The sequence below is a fragment of the Thermobia domestica genome, unplaced genomic scaffold, assembly GCF_964235325.1.
Source record: "Thermobia domestica unplaced genomic scaffold, izTheDome1.hap1.1 HAP1_SCAFFOLD_128, whole genome shotgun sequence".
NCBI classification, from domain to species: domain Eukaryota; kingdom Metazoa; phylum Arthropoda; class Insecta; order Zygentoma; family Lepismatidae; genus Thermobia; species Thermobia domestica.
In genome coordinates, this window is record NW_027655893.1 from 340745 (window position 1) to 361377 (window position 20633).

General features: G+C 34.7%; 1 protein-coding gene across 1 annotated transcript; it reads right to left on the minus strand.

Annotated features, from left to right (window-relative positions):
- Positions 1–906: 906 nt before the first annotated feature.
- LOC145676382 (uncharacterized) lies at positions 907–1611 on the minus strand. Its single transcript, XM_081747234.1, has one exon. The coding sequence runs from the start codon at positions 1609–1611 to the stop codon at positions 907–909; it is 705 nt and encodes a 234-aa protein (XP_081603360.1).
- Between the last annotated feature and the right edge of the window lie 19022 nt (positions 1612–20633).

Below are 20633 nucleotides of genomic sequence, written 5' to 3' on the forward strand. Positions count from 1 at the left end.
CAAAAAACAAAAGAATAGGCAAGAACGAAACAGCTTTTTCGGTACAAAATAATATAATAATATAAATTATTTCTAGAGACACCTTTTCTATAAATATCTAATAACCAGTGACATAAATATCAATCCATGGATTATATGCTACAGTATCAAAACATACTTCTAAACTGTATCTGAACTTGAAGTAAGAGTTGAAGCTTTCCTGGAGGCGTATATGATTAAGTTCTTCTCGGGCAATGAGCCAGGTCAAAACTGGTGGATAGGCCAACGTTTCGAGAGCTGTCATCGTTCTCACCATCAGGGCAATTATGTAGAGGTCAGCGGATATAAGTAGTATATACTCTGGACTGGCGAAAATGCTGGTTCCTGATTGGCTGAAAATGCTGGTTCCTGATTGGCTGATTCAATCTGAGAACTGGAGCTGTGATTGGCTGGCTATGTTCCGTAGTCCGTGGTACTGATTGGCTGAGGGTTATCTGGATGTTTGTGTGTCGTTTTCTTTGCTGTGGTACTGATGACCGTGTTCCACAGGGGGATGATTTGAAATCCAGAGTCTCTATTAACGTTGTTCGGTTCATGAACTATGGCAAGAGATGGTGCGTCCTGTTTGTCCTATATAAGCCTTTCCGCATTCACAGGGTATGCGATACACGCTGGTGTCTTTAAGCCCAAGTCATCTTCGATCGGGCGAAGTAAGTTTCTGATTTTTGGTGGCGGCTTGTGTATGGTCTTAATGTTGTGTTTTTTTTTTCAGAATCCGGGAGATCTTTGCACAAGGTTGTCCAGTGTATGGTAAAACTGCTGTACTCAATGGTTCTTCAGTTTCTTCTTTGGATTTCCTCTGTTCAGAAAAGTCCTTTTCAGGGCCAAACTGATATCATGCTTCTTGTAATTATTCTGGAGTAGCGTCTACTTGAGATGATCCAGTTCCCGAGGGAGGGATTCGTCGTCTGAGATGTCTTTCGCTCTATGTGCTAGTGTGCTGGTGACGGTGTTTTGCTGTGACTTATGATGAAAACTGTTGCCATTGAGATAGAGGTCAGTGTGAGTAGGTTTCCTGTAGACGCTATGGCTGAGACTACCATCGGGCTTCCGGCGGATGAGAATGTCCAGGAATGGCAAGCATCCGTCCTTTTCAATCTCCATTGTGAACTTGATGTTACTATGTTGTTTATTAAGAAATTCTAGGAACAAATGCAGTGTCTTCTCCCCGTGAGGCCAGATGGCAAACGTATCATCTACGAATCTATAAAACAATGATGGCTTGAAAGGTGTCAGTTCTAATGCTTTTTGCTCAAAATATTCCATAAAGAAATTCGCAACTGCTGGTGAAAGTGGTGATCCCATGGCGACTCCATCCGTCTGTTCATAGTACTGTCCATCATATAGAAAGTATATTGAAGTTAGGGTGATTCTGAATAATTCCACAATTTCCGGTGTGAAGTGGTCACTAAGTAGGAGTAACGTATCTTGAACTGGAACCTTGGTGAACAATGAAATCACATCAAAGCTGACTAGAAGGTCTCCTGGAGCTGTGCGTATTGTTTTTAGTATATTCACGAAGTCGGATGAATTTTTCACATGATGCTCACGAAGAAAACGACACACGAACATCCAGATAAGCCTCAGCCAATCAGTACCACGGACTAGGGAACATAGCCAGCCAATCACAGTTCCAGTTCTCAGATTGAATCAGCCAATCAGGAACCAGCATTTTCAGCCAATCAGCAACCAGCATTTTCGCCAGTCCAGATATATATTACTTATATCCGTTGACCTCTACATAATTGCCCTGATGATGAGAACGATGACAGCTCTTGAAACGTTGGCCTATCCACCAGTTTTGACCTGGCTGATTGCCCGAGAAGAACTTTATCATTGTATCTGAACTTATTGAAAGAAAATGAATGGTATTAAAATATATATATTTTTTGGCACTTTTATTCCTCAATTTTGCCGCTAAATTGAGAATTACCCATATATATATATATGGTGTTAATGAACTATACAGACAAACTTTAAGAGGTGATTCCTCACATCAAAATAAGGGGAAATATTCATTTAGACCTGCTTGGAAAAGTGCATAGTTTCAGAGCAAGGGCTGTGCAATTTTAATTGGCCCTATTGAACCAAATTTTAATTGGCCCTATTTTGAATTTGACAAACTGTGGATGTTGGTCCTTTCAGCGTGAAGGAAGTAATGCATATTCAATCCAAAAATGCACATTAAATTAATGTTCAACGGGTGCACATGGTACTCCCTGCAGCATGAGATTCCCAGACATGCCATTAATCGAATTTTGAGATATGCTCTGACTTTATGGTTGGTCCAAAGTATTCAAACGATAAGTGTTGATAGCAGGGAAGATGAAATCATTTGGCGCGATGTCGGAAGTGTTAAGGATCGTCAGCAGAGCGGTCTCTCGTACTCGGGAAAACTCATTCTGCGATGTTTTCTGTCACTTATAAGGGAAGAAAACGGAAATGTACCGTGAAAGAATACCTAATGAAACGTTATTCTGAACACAAAAAACATGGAACTGCCGGTTCCTAAAACTTTCAACTTCCCTCTGAAGCACTGGATGTCCATTTTTGTCAAGGCATACCTACTTTGGACCCTCCTTGAAATCAGGGTATATCTAAAAACACTATTAGGAGCATATCTGAGAATTACATCCTGTAGAGAATATCCTGGACACCTATTAACATTGTTGAAATATGCACTTTTGGATTGTGTATCAGTCGCTTCCTTTACGCTGATAAGGACCAGCATCCACAGGTTCTCGAATTCGAAATAGAGCCTGTTGAAATTTGGCCCTTTCTTGATTTTGGAGTGCTCTGGCTCTGAAAATATATACTTTTCACAATGGGTCCATATGAACTTTTTCTCTTATTTTGATGTTTGTCGGTATAGTTCATTAACACCCTGTATATATATATATATATATATATATATATATATATATATATATATATATATATATATATATGCAAAGGTAACCAAGAGTGTTGTCACTTTTTCTTCCACGCCCAAAATTATTGTCTAGGAATATAATTTGACAGCGAATTCGCCCGGTATTTCTTATAATGTTAGTAAGTGCATAATCGGCAAAGATATGTATATGGCAAATTTCATGTCAAAAGATCACTAAATAAGAACATTAAAACGAAAATAAAACTTTCTTGTCCACTTAGCAACAATTTTTTTATTCATTCTAATTTTCGTAGTTATAATTATTTTCCTATGAAATTTACAGAAATACATCTTTCCCGATTATACACATACTATCAGTATTAAAAGTACCCTGCAAAATCATTATCAAGTTATATTCCCATAACAAGACAGTTATAGATATGCGACAATCATTTTGGACATGAGTGTACCTTGAAGATCAAAAATAGTACCCATCAGCAGCGACGACTTTCTGCCAACGTGCTAGAAGATCATGGATTCATTTGCAAATAAACATATTGGGCCTTGAAGCTAAGAAGGCATCAAGTGTATTTTGCATCTCTACTAAGGATTTAAACAGGCAACCTCCAAACAGATAGTCCAATAAATACAACAGTTGATAATCTGACGGTGCAATGTTCTGGGAGTATGGCGAATGCTATAGTGTTTTCCATCAAATTTGTAGGGTGGTGTCCCGGGTCACACTAGCTTAGCCTTGTCCTGTAACAGAAAGAGCCCTTTGAGATTCAGAAGTGCTGGATCCATAGTTTTAAGACTTTAACCTAGATAGCAAAGCAGCCCCCGCCACAACAGAAACACTTTTCACTGTTAATTGTAGTTTGTGGTGTAGATCCAATCTTCAGGGATGACAAAGCCAAAGAGAAGTGAAACTCGAAAGTCACAATGCACAAAGGCCTTCGTAACCGTAATAACCAGGAGCCAAGAAATATGTTCAGAACGTCAGCTAATTCGCATGATAGAACCGACGCTTTACTATTTGAAGGGGCATATGTCTATGGAGGGTAACACAGATTGTAACCTTCCCGTACATCCAAACCACTCTCAATCAGGCGCTAATAATGCCAGCTATTTAACAATCATCCCATAGCAGGATGTAAGAAAGAACATGAGTGCCTATAGTGTTTACAATGGCAAATTACCTGCTAGTGCGCAAATCCCTATAGGAACAGCTGCAAATCCCAGTCAAAACCAGAACTTGTAGTTCCTATGCACAATTCTAAATTTGGACAAGCACAAGGTTTTGCTCCTTCGATCACAGAGGCTGTTACAACTTTTCAGTTTCTTTATTTCTATATCTACAAAAATATATCTCTTCCTTAAACGTCGCATATTACAAGTTGGGTATGGTGCACGCAACGTCTTCCAATTAAACTTATAAATATGATGGACCGACTGTATATTTTCATGTTACACCTATACTGTACAATGAATAACTTTGCTCTGTACATGATGATTCTCATATTTGTTTTTACTAATATATGTTCCTAACTTGAATATGAACTTCTGTTTGAACATCTTTTATTTGAAGGATAAGCGAGTAGCTATTTGCTTAATTAAACTTTCCTCACATCTAACTATACACGCCAATTTCCGAACTATCAACTCGTGAGCATCAATTACACAAAATTACCTTAACGACCAAACGGTGGCATAGACATCGAATACCATCATGGCGTTGCAATTCTTCAAAAGCAGACTGTGAACTTAGTCGTTTGTACGTATTTCCAGCAACTTTGTCTTACACCTACGACCATCTGCATCTGACCAGGCCATGTCATTCCATTTCACTTCTTTCAATTTATTTTTGTTAACTTTCGAAACTTGGTTATCATGACAGATATAAACTTGAATAGGGGTCAGTCCATCTGCAGTGCTCCAAAAATGGCGAAATGTTTGCTCGACGATCTCCGAAAATTATACAAATTTGAGTGTAACGATCCTTATGTATGAGAAGGCCAATAAAACTATTCACGTTGTAGTATGTACAAGTGTTTCTGAATGGCGGTCATCTTTGTTGTCGGATGAATACTAATTTTTGCATTTGCAAACGTTTACGGAAACTACAATTGCTGAGGACGTACGAATCAGATGAATACCAAACAAAAACGAATGTTTAGAGGAGGGGCTGAGGTACACGGAGAATACATACTCCTACTTTTAAATAAGTATACATGGTTGCAGACCAATACATGAATTCGCTAGGGGCCGCAGTGGCTCAGTGGTAGAGCGTTCACCTCTAGTGCTTGGGATCCCGGGTTCGAACCCAGCCCCCGCCAAGTAAACTTTGTGGTGGACAAACACCGTGTGCGTGGGTTTTCTCGGGGTTCTCCCGTTTTCTCCCACTTTCTTCATTCCACCATTACATTCATAACTCATCATCACCGTCTCCTTTAGCCAAACCGACATAACCGTGGGACGTAAAACTCAAAGATTTCATTTAATTTCATGAATTCGCTAGAAAAAGTACAAGCAATTACACTTTTGAAGTGGCTGTAATTTGGAATGGCATAAAGTTTTGTGCTGAATACTATTGCATGTAAAGAGTCTGCAGAAATATCTACAACTATGACACTACTGACACCGTAGATTTATGGGGGTCCCAAAGTTGAAGTTTGTGATTTTAACGCCATGTTTTGGCATAATGTCTGAGGAGGGCAAAGTGTTAAAAATTGCTGCTTAGGCCAGAAAGTAATTCTGTATGTGAATAAACTATTGCAGGAAAATCATGACTGATGTTACATGGAGAAAAATGTAAGTGTATAGTAAAAACACGAAGAAAGCAGGCGTATGACGATGGTCATATCTTGGAAATGTTTAAATATTTTGATATGATTGATGCTATATCTCCAATACTACCCATGGTTTCAGCATGCAGGCCCGTTTTTGTTTGTGTTTAGTTGTGCAAAACTTGCGAGTGGCCTTTGTTCCGTCTTTCTAGTTCCGTGATCATTGCCACTTCTATATGATGAGGGGATTAGCTCCCTCTTACACCGACAACACCCATTGTCAAACTTGATCGCGCTTTCAAGGCACTTAATGTATCAGCAAAGTATCATTGAAATCCAATCCGAGTTACAGAAGTTAATGTGTTCACAATGTTGGGTTACATCTAATTCTCTTATCCTGCTGAAAATGGCGTATTTGTGGAAAATATTTAAAATGATTGTAGTTTCCTATCTCCTTTATAGCATAACAGCAACAGCTTTTAGTAGCTATACTTACAACAAGTTCTCGCATTTACACGATTTTAGCAGTGTTGCAAACTTCAGCAATGTTATCATATCTTCGGAACTGTTTGTGATATCGATTTGCTGTGAAGGCAAAATAATTTACACACCCATTACAAACCATACAAGTAACTAGATGTCTTTCAAAAATTTAAAATTTTCAAGGCCTGGTAACTTTGTAACTATTCATTCCAAAACAAGTCATACCATGTCCATTTTTTTCCAATACTAAAGTGCTTTCGATGTGCATTATCCTCTGCATGTCCGTACTGCTGTATTTGCGTTAGATACTTCCGAACTTCGAATGTTTGTGATATTATAGCATCCTTAGTTTGCAACACTGGATAATAAAAGTATAAGTTTACGTTTGATACGTTGATTTGAAATTTGTAATAATATGACGTAGTGCCATTTAAAAGAATAAAACTTTATGTTGGTTTGTCAACACTGTATGTTGAGTATTTCTGTTTAATACATATATAGATATCCTCCTCCTCGTACTTGCTTTGTGCAAACTTTCGTTTTTCTTTCTCTTTTTGTTTGTCCGTTATAGCGGATGGTCAAGGTAAATTTTCCACCCTGTAGACGTGGCAATGATCATGAAGCTAGAAGGATGGAACAAACTCCACTCACAATCTTTTGCGAAACTGAACAGAAACAAACGCGGTCCTAATTGCTGAACCATGTGTAGGTTTGAGATATAGCATCAGCCATATCAAAATATTTAAATATTTCCGGGCCACTACAATCGTAGAACTAGTGCTTTCTTCGCGCTTTTACCAAGTTCTCGCTTTTTTCTCCACGTAATATCAGTCATGATTTTCCTGCAATAGTTTATTCACATACATAATTACTTTGTGACTTGTGCAGCAATTTTTAGCACTTTGCCCTCCTGAGATATTATGCCCCAAACATGGCATTAAAATCACAAACTTCAACTTTCGGACCTCTATAAATCTACGGTGTCAGTAGTGTCATAGTTGTAGATATTTCTGCAGACTCTTTACATGCAATAGTAGTCAGCGCCAGACTTATGATCCCTTCAATTTATGCCATTCCAAATTAAGCCTGTTCAAATGTAATTTTCTGTACTTTTTCTAGTGATTGCGTGTATTGGCTTTTCAACCCTGCATTTTATTTAAAGTAAGTGTATACTTATGTTCTTCGTGTACTTCAGTATCTCCTCTAAACATTCGTTTTTGTTTGGTGTTCGTCTGATTCGTACGTCCTCAGCAACTCTAGTTTTCGTAAAGGCTTGCAAATCCAAAAATTGGTACTTCACCGACAACAAAGATATCCGCCACTCAGGAACACTTGTACATACGATAACGTGAATAATGTTATTGACCTTGTCATACACAAGGTTCGTCACACTGATTTTTTTATAATTTTGGGAAAGGTTCGAGCAACCACCTCTCGATTGACCCATTGCCGTTCATAATACGGAAAACAAAACTTCCAAATTTTCATTGCCCATAATATCTCTGGCCTCATTCTCCAACTGAATGTGCTTACTCCACAAATTTCCAATATAATATCGTTTATTGCGATATGTTCCAGATAAGTATAAAGTAGCAGTTTTAGCGAATCTTTGTGGTCGTCATATACCCAGGAAACTATTTTCTGTCACAATCGATTTGTGAATTCACATAATATATTGACACGTCGTACTGGAGTTACGGCAAAGGAAAGGCAACCGAAGACTTTGGAGCAAAATCCATCAAGTCCAAAAAATGAAAGTGTGAAGGTGATAGCTTCCCAAGGGTTCCTCGTTATCCGATTTTCTTCAAACTTGGCACATATGTACTAAATCAAAAATAAATACCACGGTTTCCGAAAACAATATTTGGGATCACACTTCGTGGACGACTGCACTAATCTCGGCAAATTTGTCATTTCGATGGATGCCATTGCCCTCTGCAAGACCTTTCTCGCAGAAACGATAAAATTTATATTTCCTACTTTGAAGTCATCTTTGCATCGTCAGAGTTTCGTTTCTTAATGCGACCCTTTTAATCATGGGACCCTAGTTTTGAAAAGGGGTCTTTGTCCTCTTCAACTAGTTTTCGAAAGAAGATAGAAACACGTGTCGATTTATTTTTGGTCGAGTATATATGTGCCAAGTTGAAGCAACCTCTGTGAAGCTATCTCCTTTACACTTTTTGGAATTGATGGGGTTTTGCCAAAACGTCTTCAATTAACCCTTTATCGACCACATTTACCTCTCCAATATTTTTCACTTATAAAACGTTCTCGCCAATTTTCAAGAATACTTACATACTCGGCACGCGAGAGCCTTAAGTCATCACTGACAACTCCAGCAGACCGTCTGTAATTTACTCAAAGCATACAAATTGCACAACTGGATCAAAATCTGTAATACACTTAGAGGTACGTTCATCTACCAAGTACTGGAAATAATTGAGAGCTCTGACAGGTAACAACTTTTCCAGCACATATGGTTAATGTTCTTAAGCGCTTCCCTTTTATCTCCATCGCATCCGGGTTAGCCCTTGGCAAAATATAACTTCATTCATTCTATTGGCACTTTTCGAGTTTTATGTTCTCGAGATTATTAGATTTTGAGTTTTACTTTCCATTCAGCACCGAGGCTATATGAGACGTAACCTGAAGATTAACGTGGAATCCAAATTAGATAGGCTTCCGCCGGGAATCGAACCCGGGTCTCCCACGTCAAAGGCGCGTATACTAACCGCTTAGTCAAGAAGGAGTTCTACTTAGTTTTGTCTTGTGGCTGTGCACTTCATGATCATTATCATGCAGCAATTAAAAATGGAATGTTTTATTCCTTTCTCGCCAAATACTGCAATAAGGAGAAACTCACATAGTAGAGCGAACTTAACGAGTTCTCCCCACTTCATGCAAATCAGATCTCACTAAGCGGCATAAGTCTCTAATGGATTCCAGCCTTCGACTATATTATACATTAAGTGAAAATTCAAGTTTTAATTAACGAAATCAGAAAAAAACTGTAAGAAGTGATAACTCACATAAAAATAAGAAAATACTATATGTAGGCGTGTGTGAAAAGTACAACAGCTAATGTCGTCCAAAAGTGTGGAAGAACTACCTTGCAACATGGACTATATCAAACACGAGTAAGTGAGTTAGTGGTGGTCTCTAACCCACCAACACATTGTTCTTCTACTTTTAAGTTTTACCTTTCCTAAATTATAGTCGAATATTTAATCCAGAACATATCACGTAATTCCGCTGGAATTTTTTCGGCCAATTATACGATACGTGTAGTCCCGTACTCAGCTATTGCACATTTATGAAATACACATTGTCCTATGGCGTATTTGTGACTGATGTTACGTTGGTGTGGATCACCACTCCACAGTTTCTAGTGTTTGTAAAAGATGTGGTGTGGCATTTTTGCACGCTTATGAGCGCCTTTAACTCTGAACCTAAACATTTACACGCATATACGATTGGTCATTTGTCTAAAACAGAGTAACTTGGGAAATAATAGGGTCTTTACAGAAACGACGAAATTTTGCAGGAAGCAAATATTAACAGGTGAATAGTTTTTGACATAATCTGCAATATCACCAAGTTAATAGCGTTGCCAGTTTAATATATATATATATATATAAATCAACGTAACACATCATCAGATTATATGTTCCAAATTGACATCTTAAATAAGCACCTATGGTACTACATTAATTATTCAGTGCCACGGTATGTGTATAATAGATTATCATAAACATCCAAACTTTTGAGGTTCATACATAAGTAATAATGCAAATGAGAGGGACCAAGCAATTCACATCCAAAATAATTCAGTGTTGAATGTAATGATCATAATGCGATACATTTTGAATGAATAGAGAAAGTCAGGAAAAATTCAAAATTTAATACTTTCCAAAATACCTTGAAAAATTGTTTAGATGAGTATCACATCAAGTTATGCAGATTGTGTTCAATAGCATAAAGATCATAAAGCCGTTGAAAATTAAATATCTAGTCGTCCGTTAAAAGTTCGGAGTGTATGGAAGACAAAGGCAGATATTGCTATAAAATGGCGTATTTTGGGAACTTATACCAACGATTAATGTTTTTCTGTAGCACCCATATCATAATATAAATATTGCAATCACATTTTTTTGTTGTGACTACAAGTTATCGCAATATCATAATTTTAAGCATTTTTCCAAATTTTATGTTATTCATTAATTGTCGAGAATTGTGTCGGAAATGTACTTCTGTAAACGACGTTGTGAGATTTACCTTTATGGAAACGCATCTATGTAATTAAATGTGAGATCTAGCACATCAGTTTTATTTTAAAATGATATCTTTTGAAAAAGCTCTATATTTTTATACCTTTCTTTATACCTTATACCTTTATACCTTAAAAGTTCTTTTCTGTATATTAGATTCTTCATATTGGAATCACACTACTTAATAATAAGCTACCTGTAATAATCATTGCCATATTGGTCTCTCTTGGGATATTACGGTTGCAGAGGCTTTCAAAATTTCGATATGTGTAGTAGCGTTTGATACTATACCACCAAGTAAGTGCAATAACAAAGTTTAGTTTAATATGTTGCTTGGAAATGTGTAAAACCTCAGAGAGTCCCATTACAAAAATACCAATTTATGATTGATTGTCTACACTATTAACTGGTATTATTAAAGAGATGCCAACTAATGTACTCCTGCTAAGATTTGAGTGTCTTGGGAAGTTTATGTGTTTTCATTCTATTAGTTTAAGAGTTTTCAAGATAAACCGTGATATATATATATATATATATATATATATATATATATATATATATATATATATATATGTGTGTGTGTGTGTGTGTGTGTGTGTGATTACAAAATAAAATTGTGTGCAATATCGCTAAATTAATGCCATTTTATAATTGGTTAACACGTGAATTTTTAATTATTTCTTAACATCAAAGTTCAATTACTTTCTCACCAAAAGTTCTTTCTTAACTTGTCAATTTTACTTAATAATTACATATTTATTCATTTCAGGAATAGCTTTTGGAAATGAGTCCTCTTCCTTGGAGAAGAAGAAAATGTGTTTAAGATCTCTAAGCTATTTAGGATTCGGAAAGAGTAGCACGTATTCAGCGATTTCGGATGAAAGTTTACGTTTTATAAGAATGTTAGAGATGAACATACGTGAATCTGACTCCAAAATTGTGGCGATGGATCACATATTTTCTGCACCGACTATCAATTGCCTTTGGAATATTGTTGCAGGACATACTTTCAGTTACAATGATCCAGTGCTGCTAAACATGGTACACTCACTTGATGAATTAGAAACAATAATAACCAACTCAGGACTTCTAATAATGAATTCATTTCCATCTCTGGCTTTTATTGCACCGGAACTTTCATCTTACAATCAACAAATAAGAGTAAAAGAATGTCTTAATGGGTATATCAAGGTAAATATTTTTTGTTTAATTCAATTACATTTTCATGTTTGGAGTTTAGGAATATATTCGAATTTAATTTTCAGAGAAAGTCAAAATCCAGTTGTGGTCAATATTATGCTATATGTATATAATGGACATATTACTAACTAATGCGAAAATACCGCAATTTACTTAAGTAAAGGATACTGAAATTACTAAAGCAAAGTACAAAAGGGTAAAGTGACTAGGATACCGTAATCTCATCTAATTTAAATTCATTTGCACTTGTTAGAAATAGTAAGCGGAATAAATATTATTCAATAGCCATAGCTAAAATTCGCTATATTAACTAATTTCTATTTTACTTCCACAACGTCACCGTATATTCAGCGGTGTGAGTAGAATTGTATGCAAGAGTACAACATTCCTTAATTTGCATGTTGAATGGAGTATACGTGACACTTCTGCAAATATATGCTTTCTCCGATGGATTCAAAGATATTTCACTTATACTATACGTTAAGAAAGTACTTTGATAAAAATAGAAAGCTTAGAATTGTATGCTCAATGTCATTGCGAGTTACATACAAATTCAACTGTATCAGAAGCTTGAATCGGTATTTGATAGAACAGTCTAGTTCATATTTTAATGATATTTCAAAATGTTTTCAGCTTTCTACAGTTTATATGAAGAGCTCCATTATTTAGAGTTGAAACGACATTGAAAGACAGGACTTATGAATTTTCGGAAAACGTCATTTTATCAGAACACGATAGTTATATCTGTATAAGCAATTAAAACAGTAAAAGCGATAGTCGCGAAAATGGTTACAAACGAGTTTTAACAATTAACGATTCGGTAACAATATTAAGTTATTCTTTGAAAGCGCTGTTATGTGTGTGATCATATTAACGTTCTTAGGTTAATATAAATCTGAGCCTTCAGCTTTATATTAAAACCTGAATCGCATTCAAAAATAAGTTCTCATACTCCCATGACTTAGTTTTAAATCCAATTATTTATTTCATAAGAACAAAACAAAAGACTTAAAGTACAATTATAGTGTCGTTTACAAAACTATCAAACATACACCTTCAAGCGTATTTGACCTCTAAGTATGGACAATCAATTTAAACGAGTTTTTTTTGAAATGCTGAATATATCTATTACATAAAATGTAATAATTTTGATATATGAAGTACACATTATCCGCAAAGATGAGTTGGGTAATATTAGTTCATGCTTTCTTACAGTAGAATGATCCAGTATTTTACCTGCTCGAACACACAAAACCAATCGTGATTGTAACTCTGGAGTGCCAAATTTATGGTTTAATAATTAATGTAAGAACAAGAGACCAAATACTAATCTTCTTAATCCTAATTTAAGGTTGGTTACAAAGTGTTTGTAAGAGAAGTACTTGAGGCAGAAACCAATTTCCATATATGCAAGAGTATTTAAAAATCTAAACTGGACTTTTTCTATTGCTTAAGAGTACTTACTGATATTTAATGTCCAAAGAATACAACAGTTTTCTAATTTTGACCCTCCATATGAGCAATATAGTTTCATGAATACAGTTTCTTTGTAGACATAGTGTCTCAATTTAAATGAAACCTATATTGCTTTATTTATATTGCATATATAAATTTATATGGGTTTCTATATATATTGCTTGTTACTGTGTGCATGTGTTGCAACAAAGCTTAGAATGCTACCAAAAATAACTCCTAAAACATTTATAATATTTGATTTAGACAAAACAGTTTTATTTGTTCTGTGAGAAAGTTAATATGATTTTCTAGACTTGTAAATGATGCGGATTTAGATTTGGACACATTTAATGCTAATTTGTTCCTATCGCACTAGATTTGAATTTTCCGTAGATCCTGTTGAAGTTTCACACAGTCGTCAATTGCACTTACTTTAGAATATCTTTAGATTATCGTCACAACGATGAAATTGAGAATTTTCAGAATAAAGAGTAATATCATTAATAAAAAACAAGAAACAATAAAAGGTATGGATGAGATCCTTGAGGAACTCCCAATAAAGCACTGAACTTTCAGTAGTAAATCCTTTGTATGAAATAGATTCCTTTCGTTCAAGCAAATATGATACAAGATACTGAATTACTTGCTTTGAGAAATGCGTAGAAGTAAGCTTAAGTAGCAACATATTGTGATCAACGATGTCAAAATTCTCGCTAAAGTCCATACAAATAGCACTAACTCGAACACCTTTATAATTGCTTTGCTAAAAAAATATAGTTATTGTTTAAAAGTCGAAATAGACATATGTAAGAAACCCTTCTTATAGGTCGATAAAATATGTGTTACATATAGCGTGTAAAATGTATTTAACATATCATTCCAAACGTTTACTTCATAAGGAGGAATGGTATCAGGACCACAAGATGCTTCTAGTTTCAGGGTTTTAATCTCATTTTCTATTTCCTCAAATTTTATTTCAACTAATTGATAATTGTCTAGTGGTTAAATTCGGTCCTACGAGAAAGAAAAGAGTCAAAGTCATATCAGAAAGGTGCAATTTCGTAAACTTATTGAAAATAACTTGCATACGTCTGTGGATTTTTTTTGCCATACTCTATTTCCTGTGCATTGTGCGTATGGAAGCTTGACGGCAAATATTTGGGTTTTATATTGATAAAAGTCTAGATCTTATTTGGTTCTTAATCGATAGAATTCTGAGTTTAAAATGAATGTCTCCTTTCTATATCAAGCATCTTTTTAATTCTTTGCGCTGTCAAATTGGTCACAAAGATTTAATGTATTTTTGGGTCTATCTGCGCATTTCTTCAGTATGTTTTTGATTTTATTTCCTTATTGATGTCATAAGTAAATTATCAAGGATAATTCCAACAGATATATCTCTTAAGAGGAACACATATAGGAAAAATGCTATTAATATTTTTTGCGTAAGTGTTCTAAGGAAACATTTATGTCATCAGATTGCAAAACGGTACCTAAGTTCATTTTACAGAGTTGTTTGTACACGTTTTAGAAAACTGCTTACCTAAACTTGAAACCTGATCGCTTAACTTCTTGCTTATATTTTTTGCGAGGAGTTAAATGGGAAAGAGATAGATATTGTTGGGTGGGTTCTATCTTTATCAGTAGCATGGAAACAGTGTAAAGATACAGAAACTTCTTTCTAAGCATTTAAGAGTACTAAGTGTAAAGTGCAATAATTTATATTTTGAATGTTATTATGGCATATTAACTATAAAAAGAAGTTTAGTTACTTAAATCTTTACACTTAGTTGTTGAAAGTAAAAGATCAAAATTAGAACACATTACTTGATAATTATCAAAATCCCCTATGCAAAGAACAGTGCTTCCTAGTGGAACAACACTCCACATACATTGATAACATAATTCCTATGCCCTTACACTAGAATTCGTAGGAATGTAAACTGCACTTACAGCGTCTTTACTTTGTAAGGTGGAAGCTTTACAACGGCATATTAAAAACTAAGATCAAAGGAGCTTACGTAATACATATTTTTATTATTATGTACTACTACTATCACACTTACATCCTTGTAATTATTAGATAATTCAAGATTTCTAATCTGACGGAAACATTGATATTCATTATCAAACAATTCAGCATCAGAATCACAATCTGTTAAATAAAGTTTCTGTGATTGTGATTACAAAATCATCATTTGATAACACATTAGTGAAGGACTTTTTGGCTTTACAACATAAGATTAAGTGTTTTGATAAACGATTGAAACAATATTATAGTTGTAGAAGAACACATAACGAACATTGAAGAAGGCATGGCCAACTTCTCTACAAGAATTGCGTGGAGGAATATTTTTTAACATAACAAGCTGAGCTGTATTGAAAGGAGGAGAACCTAGTTGCATTTCTCCACTATCACATGTTTTAGTTAAACAATTTATAACGTTATCTTTAGTGCAGTTTCTAGATTCAAGTAAACAACTTGCTCCCTTATGTGGTATCATTTCTAGTAATTTCTACTTGAGCCTCTGAACTATTTTTTCTACTCCGATACTACTAATAAATGCCCCTGACATATTCTTTTCTTCTTCTTTATCTGCTGGGAGGCGGAGGGAGTTTCTTCATATACTGGGGATATGAACAGTATTAGCATATTATAATGTTCTTTCTGAGTGGTAGGTGTACAAACGCTGGAGATTCCTGTCGTTTCAATGCTCCTTCTTTTTAAATAATGAAAAGTATATGGATTATTGTTGGACAATTTGTCGAAATGATGTTTGACTAGTTCGCCATGCAATCCTTCCTCTTTCACAAATTCTTTACGGATTGTTCTCACTGTTGGAAAAATATTCATGAATTATAGCAGTGCTATCGCGAGATTGATAATTGTACTGTAATATTTTACTTTTTCTTTTGTATGATGCAAGTTTTACTATTACCAATATACTGTTTCCTTTAGATAATTTGTGAGCTCTTTCCGTACAACACAGGTTGAGATATATTTTGAGCTGCTGCTTACAGAATGTTTTAACAGCATTTTCTGTAGCATAATTTTTTTTTTTAATTTTGACCCTGAATGTTCCATGATGTTAAATTATTCCTTCGGAAGCGATTTTCTAAGTTATTTATTGTAATTCTATTTAGTTCTATCTGATTTTCAGCAGTTTGTTCTTTAATTCACGAACTTTTTCGGAACTTGTCTTGTTCATTCTTGAAGAAATTCATGTCTTTGCTAAGTCCCGATATTTTGTTTTATCCATAACTTCAAGTTTTTGGATGCAAGGAGTAGCAAGTTTTTGAATAATTGAAGCACCTCCCCTAACAACGATACATGTTACATTTTAGTACCTTCGACACAAACACTTCACGTTCATACAGGTTCGTTTATTTTACGATTTTTTGCTTCTATTGCTCTGACGAACGTCACTAATTGCTGGTTTATTTTCCCTACTGTACTCCTGAAATATACTACTCGTTTTATTCGTTTTATTTAAATCACTAAAATGTAATATATATCGTTGTTCTTCGCGGTGCTTCAATTATATCTGGTTGTACCTTCAATTTTAAATTTCTTTAGTTTAGTATCAGCATGCACAGACAACATAAAGTGTGGAATGCCGTAGAATACTGTTTACACTAAGAAACGTTAAATTCATCATATCATAAACGTATTCCCATTTTGTTAATATGTATAAACATTATAATAGTTATATACCCAACTGTTTCCATAATTAGGTCGTATTTTCACTCTTATATCTTTCATAACATCCCTGATTTACAGTAAGTATACGAGACTTATAAAATATTTGGTAGCCATGCCATCCATCACATCTTTGATGGTTTCTGACTTGTACTGATGCGTATAAACAAGTAATATAATTCTCATGAATGTTAAGAGAGTAATTCTCATGAGAGTAAAAACTTATGTCGACCTAGAATTTCACTTTTAGTGTGTCAGTCATGATCAGCAGATCACCTGATTCTACTGGTAACTCAGCACATTCCTATATGTGCCCTACACCGTTGTTTCTTGGCATGCTTAGTTTCTGAATAAACGTTTACCAAGCAGCACGTGTACAGGTGTTGGTTAGTGTTCCTCCTGTAGTAATATCACTTTTCCGATGACAATAAGCTCTAGAGCAAGAAGGAATTCTTAAATGTATTTTTATGTTGCTTCTGTTACTTTGAAATATCAATATTTTCCACGAAGGTTTCTTCCTATATTTTATTAGGTTAAGTCTGCTAGAACATTTGCGAAGAAAATTCAAACTATTCTCAAATAATGTTAATTATTAATCAAGTATTTTATAAAGATTTACTGCTCTTAATTGTGATAGTATTAAACCTAATTATTATATTAGTTGGGTTTAATAAAATATTATTTACAAATTATCATGTGCTATTAACATCATACGTAACGTTAATTACAAGATGTGTATCACTCTGCAATAGACTTTATTTCTAACTTTACAATGACATATAAATATTAGGATGTTTTTTTCTATGAAATTTTCCGATAAATACTATATCATTATGCAAATGAAAGTTAAATCGAAAACTATTTAAGAGAAATTTATTCTACTTACATGTAAGGTCAAAATATTTCGAATTCGAATATTTCTTTTGTAAAATGTTAGCAATATGTCGACTAAAAGCAGGGAATTCGTGTTACTATTCAGTTCAAAATCTCTTGTCGTCGGGAATTCTGTGGAGGAATTTGAAGCTTAAAATATAGAAAACGATAATCATGCCTGTTGTTCTGTATGGCTGCAAAACATGGACACTTACTCTGAGGAAAGAACATAGACTGAAAGTATTTGAGAACAAGATCCTGAGACGAATATTCGGACCCAAGAGGAACGGGAATGGGAATGGCGGAAACTTCATAACGAGGAACTACATAATTTATATGGTTTACCCAACATTGTTAGGGTCGCCAAGTCTAGGAGACTTAGGTGGGCGGGTCATGTAGCTAGAATGGAAGAAAGTAGAAACGCTTTCAAAGTCTTGACTGGAAGACCTATCGGAAAACGACCATTAGGAAGACCTAGGCGAAGATGGGAGGACAATATTAAGATGGATCTCGAAGAGATTGGAATGCAAAGTAGAAACTGGGTGCAGTTAGCTAAGGATAGAAGTCAGTGGAGAGCTTTTGTGAACGCGGCATTGAACCTCCTGGTTCCATAGGCCATAGAGTTAGTTAGTTAGTTATGTAGTATCGGCAGGGATTACTATTAACTCCGAATAGTCTCTTTATGTAAGAAGTATAAAACGGGCTAATTTAGTAGAAGAAAACTGTTAGTTTTCAATTGCAGGTTTGTGTTATCAAATTCAAATGACATTTTCTGCTAGACAGTTCACAAGTTAATGAAAACTTTTGTTCTCTCATAAAATGGAATATGATTACAAGAAAGAAATTTAATTGAATCTTGGCTTCGAGAAAAAAAAATTGGAGTCGACGTTGGGGAAACACATTTAGAGATGAAGGCTAAACGCATTTTACTGGAACGGAATGAGCTATTTCTTCGTTTAGAAATAAAAGATGATGTGTTTATTTCCAACATTGAATTTGTGGTGAATGTTTTTTTAATTTCTTGTATTTTGAATGATTGATTTTTGTCCACACAACAAACTTATTTCCCAAGAGCAAATAAAGACTCATATCAAGCTTTTATTAAATTATTTTCGTATAGAAGAAAAATAAAGAATGCTGATTCAGGCGACTGTTAAAAGCTTGCTACACTCACCTTAACTACTAATTATGCTATGGGTGGTAGAAACGGGTGTTCTTTTCTAATGACACTTATATCGTCCTATCGTTCATGAATTGTCATCCTAGTAATACCAGCAATCCTTTAATTTATTTAAGCAAAGAAACACATGCTATGCTTAACGAAGAGAGTTGTTGTAGCAAATTCACTTAAACTTCTGATGATAAAGTTGGCGGCCCGAAATCGATTGTAGATGGAAGCAGTGCATTTTGTCCGAAAGTGACGTATTACCGAAGACAATGGAAAGGAAGTTTATTGATAATCTTCAAATTGCATAATCAAGAGTTAACGGCATTATATTATTATTATTACATTAATTAATAATAATAATGTGCATTGTAGAAAATAGAAGGCTCTCAGAACAATACGTCATATTACACCAAAATAGTTTTATTTACAAACTCCATCGTGATATATATGTGCCCCAGTTACTGATCGATTCTCGCAGATAAGGCTCCGAACCGTATTTGTTCCTTATTAACCTTTGCATTTCAGTGCATGTTGCTGACTTAAGTAGTTATGGCTACAAAGTAGACTAATGGCATAAGACGGCAATAGCAGCGTTATTTACGTTAGGAAGAAGAATTGAATAATTTGCCATGGGTTACGACATCTAAAAAAAAGACCATTACTCTCAAACGGCATCTTTTGCATCAGTTATTTTACTTTTCGTTTTTAAAATATATTTCTCATTGTTCTTGTTTCAGTAATAAGTCAGAAGTCAGGTTAAGGAGTGTTCAGGGAGGTTATATGAAATGCACTCTTATTGCCAATAGGTGCACAAGGGCAACAGAACCTCGTAAAGAAATTGAAAGTAATTGAGTAATTTAATTATTTAGTGAAATGTGAGGTTATAAATTTCTGTGTATCTTAAATGAGCAATTTTATGTTACGGATATGAAGGAGTTCGAACCCCTTTTATAGATGATGATCATGTCACTTCGTGAGTCATAAAAATTTAAAACTAGTTTTAGTGTCCTTTTTTTTAAGGATAAATGCAAGTGCTGTTATGACTGTAAAAATATTCTAGTATAGATTAATGTTTGCTATTTGCAAAAGAGTGTAATGCAGACTGTTCGTCCATTGTAACACCAATATTTAGTTCACTTTCTGTATATGGTTATTTTGTTTATTTCATCTAGTTTGCATAACTAGTTTATGGTAATACTAATTTTTCATTTTCTATTGTACAATAATGAGAGTTCCAACCCTTGTTTCCAACAGGATTTCTTGAGAAGGCGGCATATTAGCTTTTTGTAAAGGGAAGCACAGTTGGACTTACTGTGTTTACATTTTTCCAAAGTTAACTTAGTTCTTGCTATAAAGTTACATTATTTTTAAAAACAATTCTTTCGTAATTTATTAGAACTGCCTAAAACGTTGCAAACTAAATTCATAGAAATTAATTCAAGTAATAAATAATTATGCGGCAAATGAAAATCTTTAAGAAGTCTTCTTATTTTTTTGGCAAAATCATTGACTGTCACTTCTAATAACAATCTTCAATTATTTGAACCTGAATGTGACTCGATGTAAGATTCTATAGGTTACTACAAGTGTTATAACAAAAGTCAACTGCACATTATTCAGTAAATATCACAGGTACTGAATGATACAGTAGAATCTTCTTACGAGGATGTAAAGATGAACAACTCAAAGTTAGTTAACCAATATACTTGTAAAGACACATTCCGCACCTCGATAGGCCGTATTTCTTTCAGGAATATAATGAGATTGTGAAAATGGTTCAGATACTACT

What these genes read in the sequence shown, in the direction of transcription:
- LOC145676382 (XM_081747234.1), bottom strand. Translation starts at nt 1,611, where the DNA reads ATGTTCGTGTGTCGTTTTCTTCGTGAGCATCATGTGAAAAATTCATCC.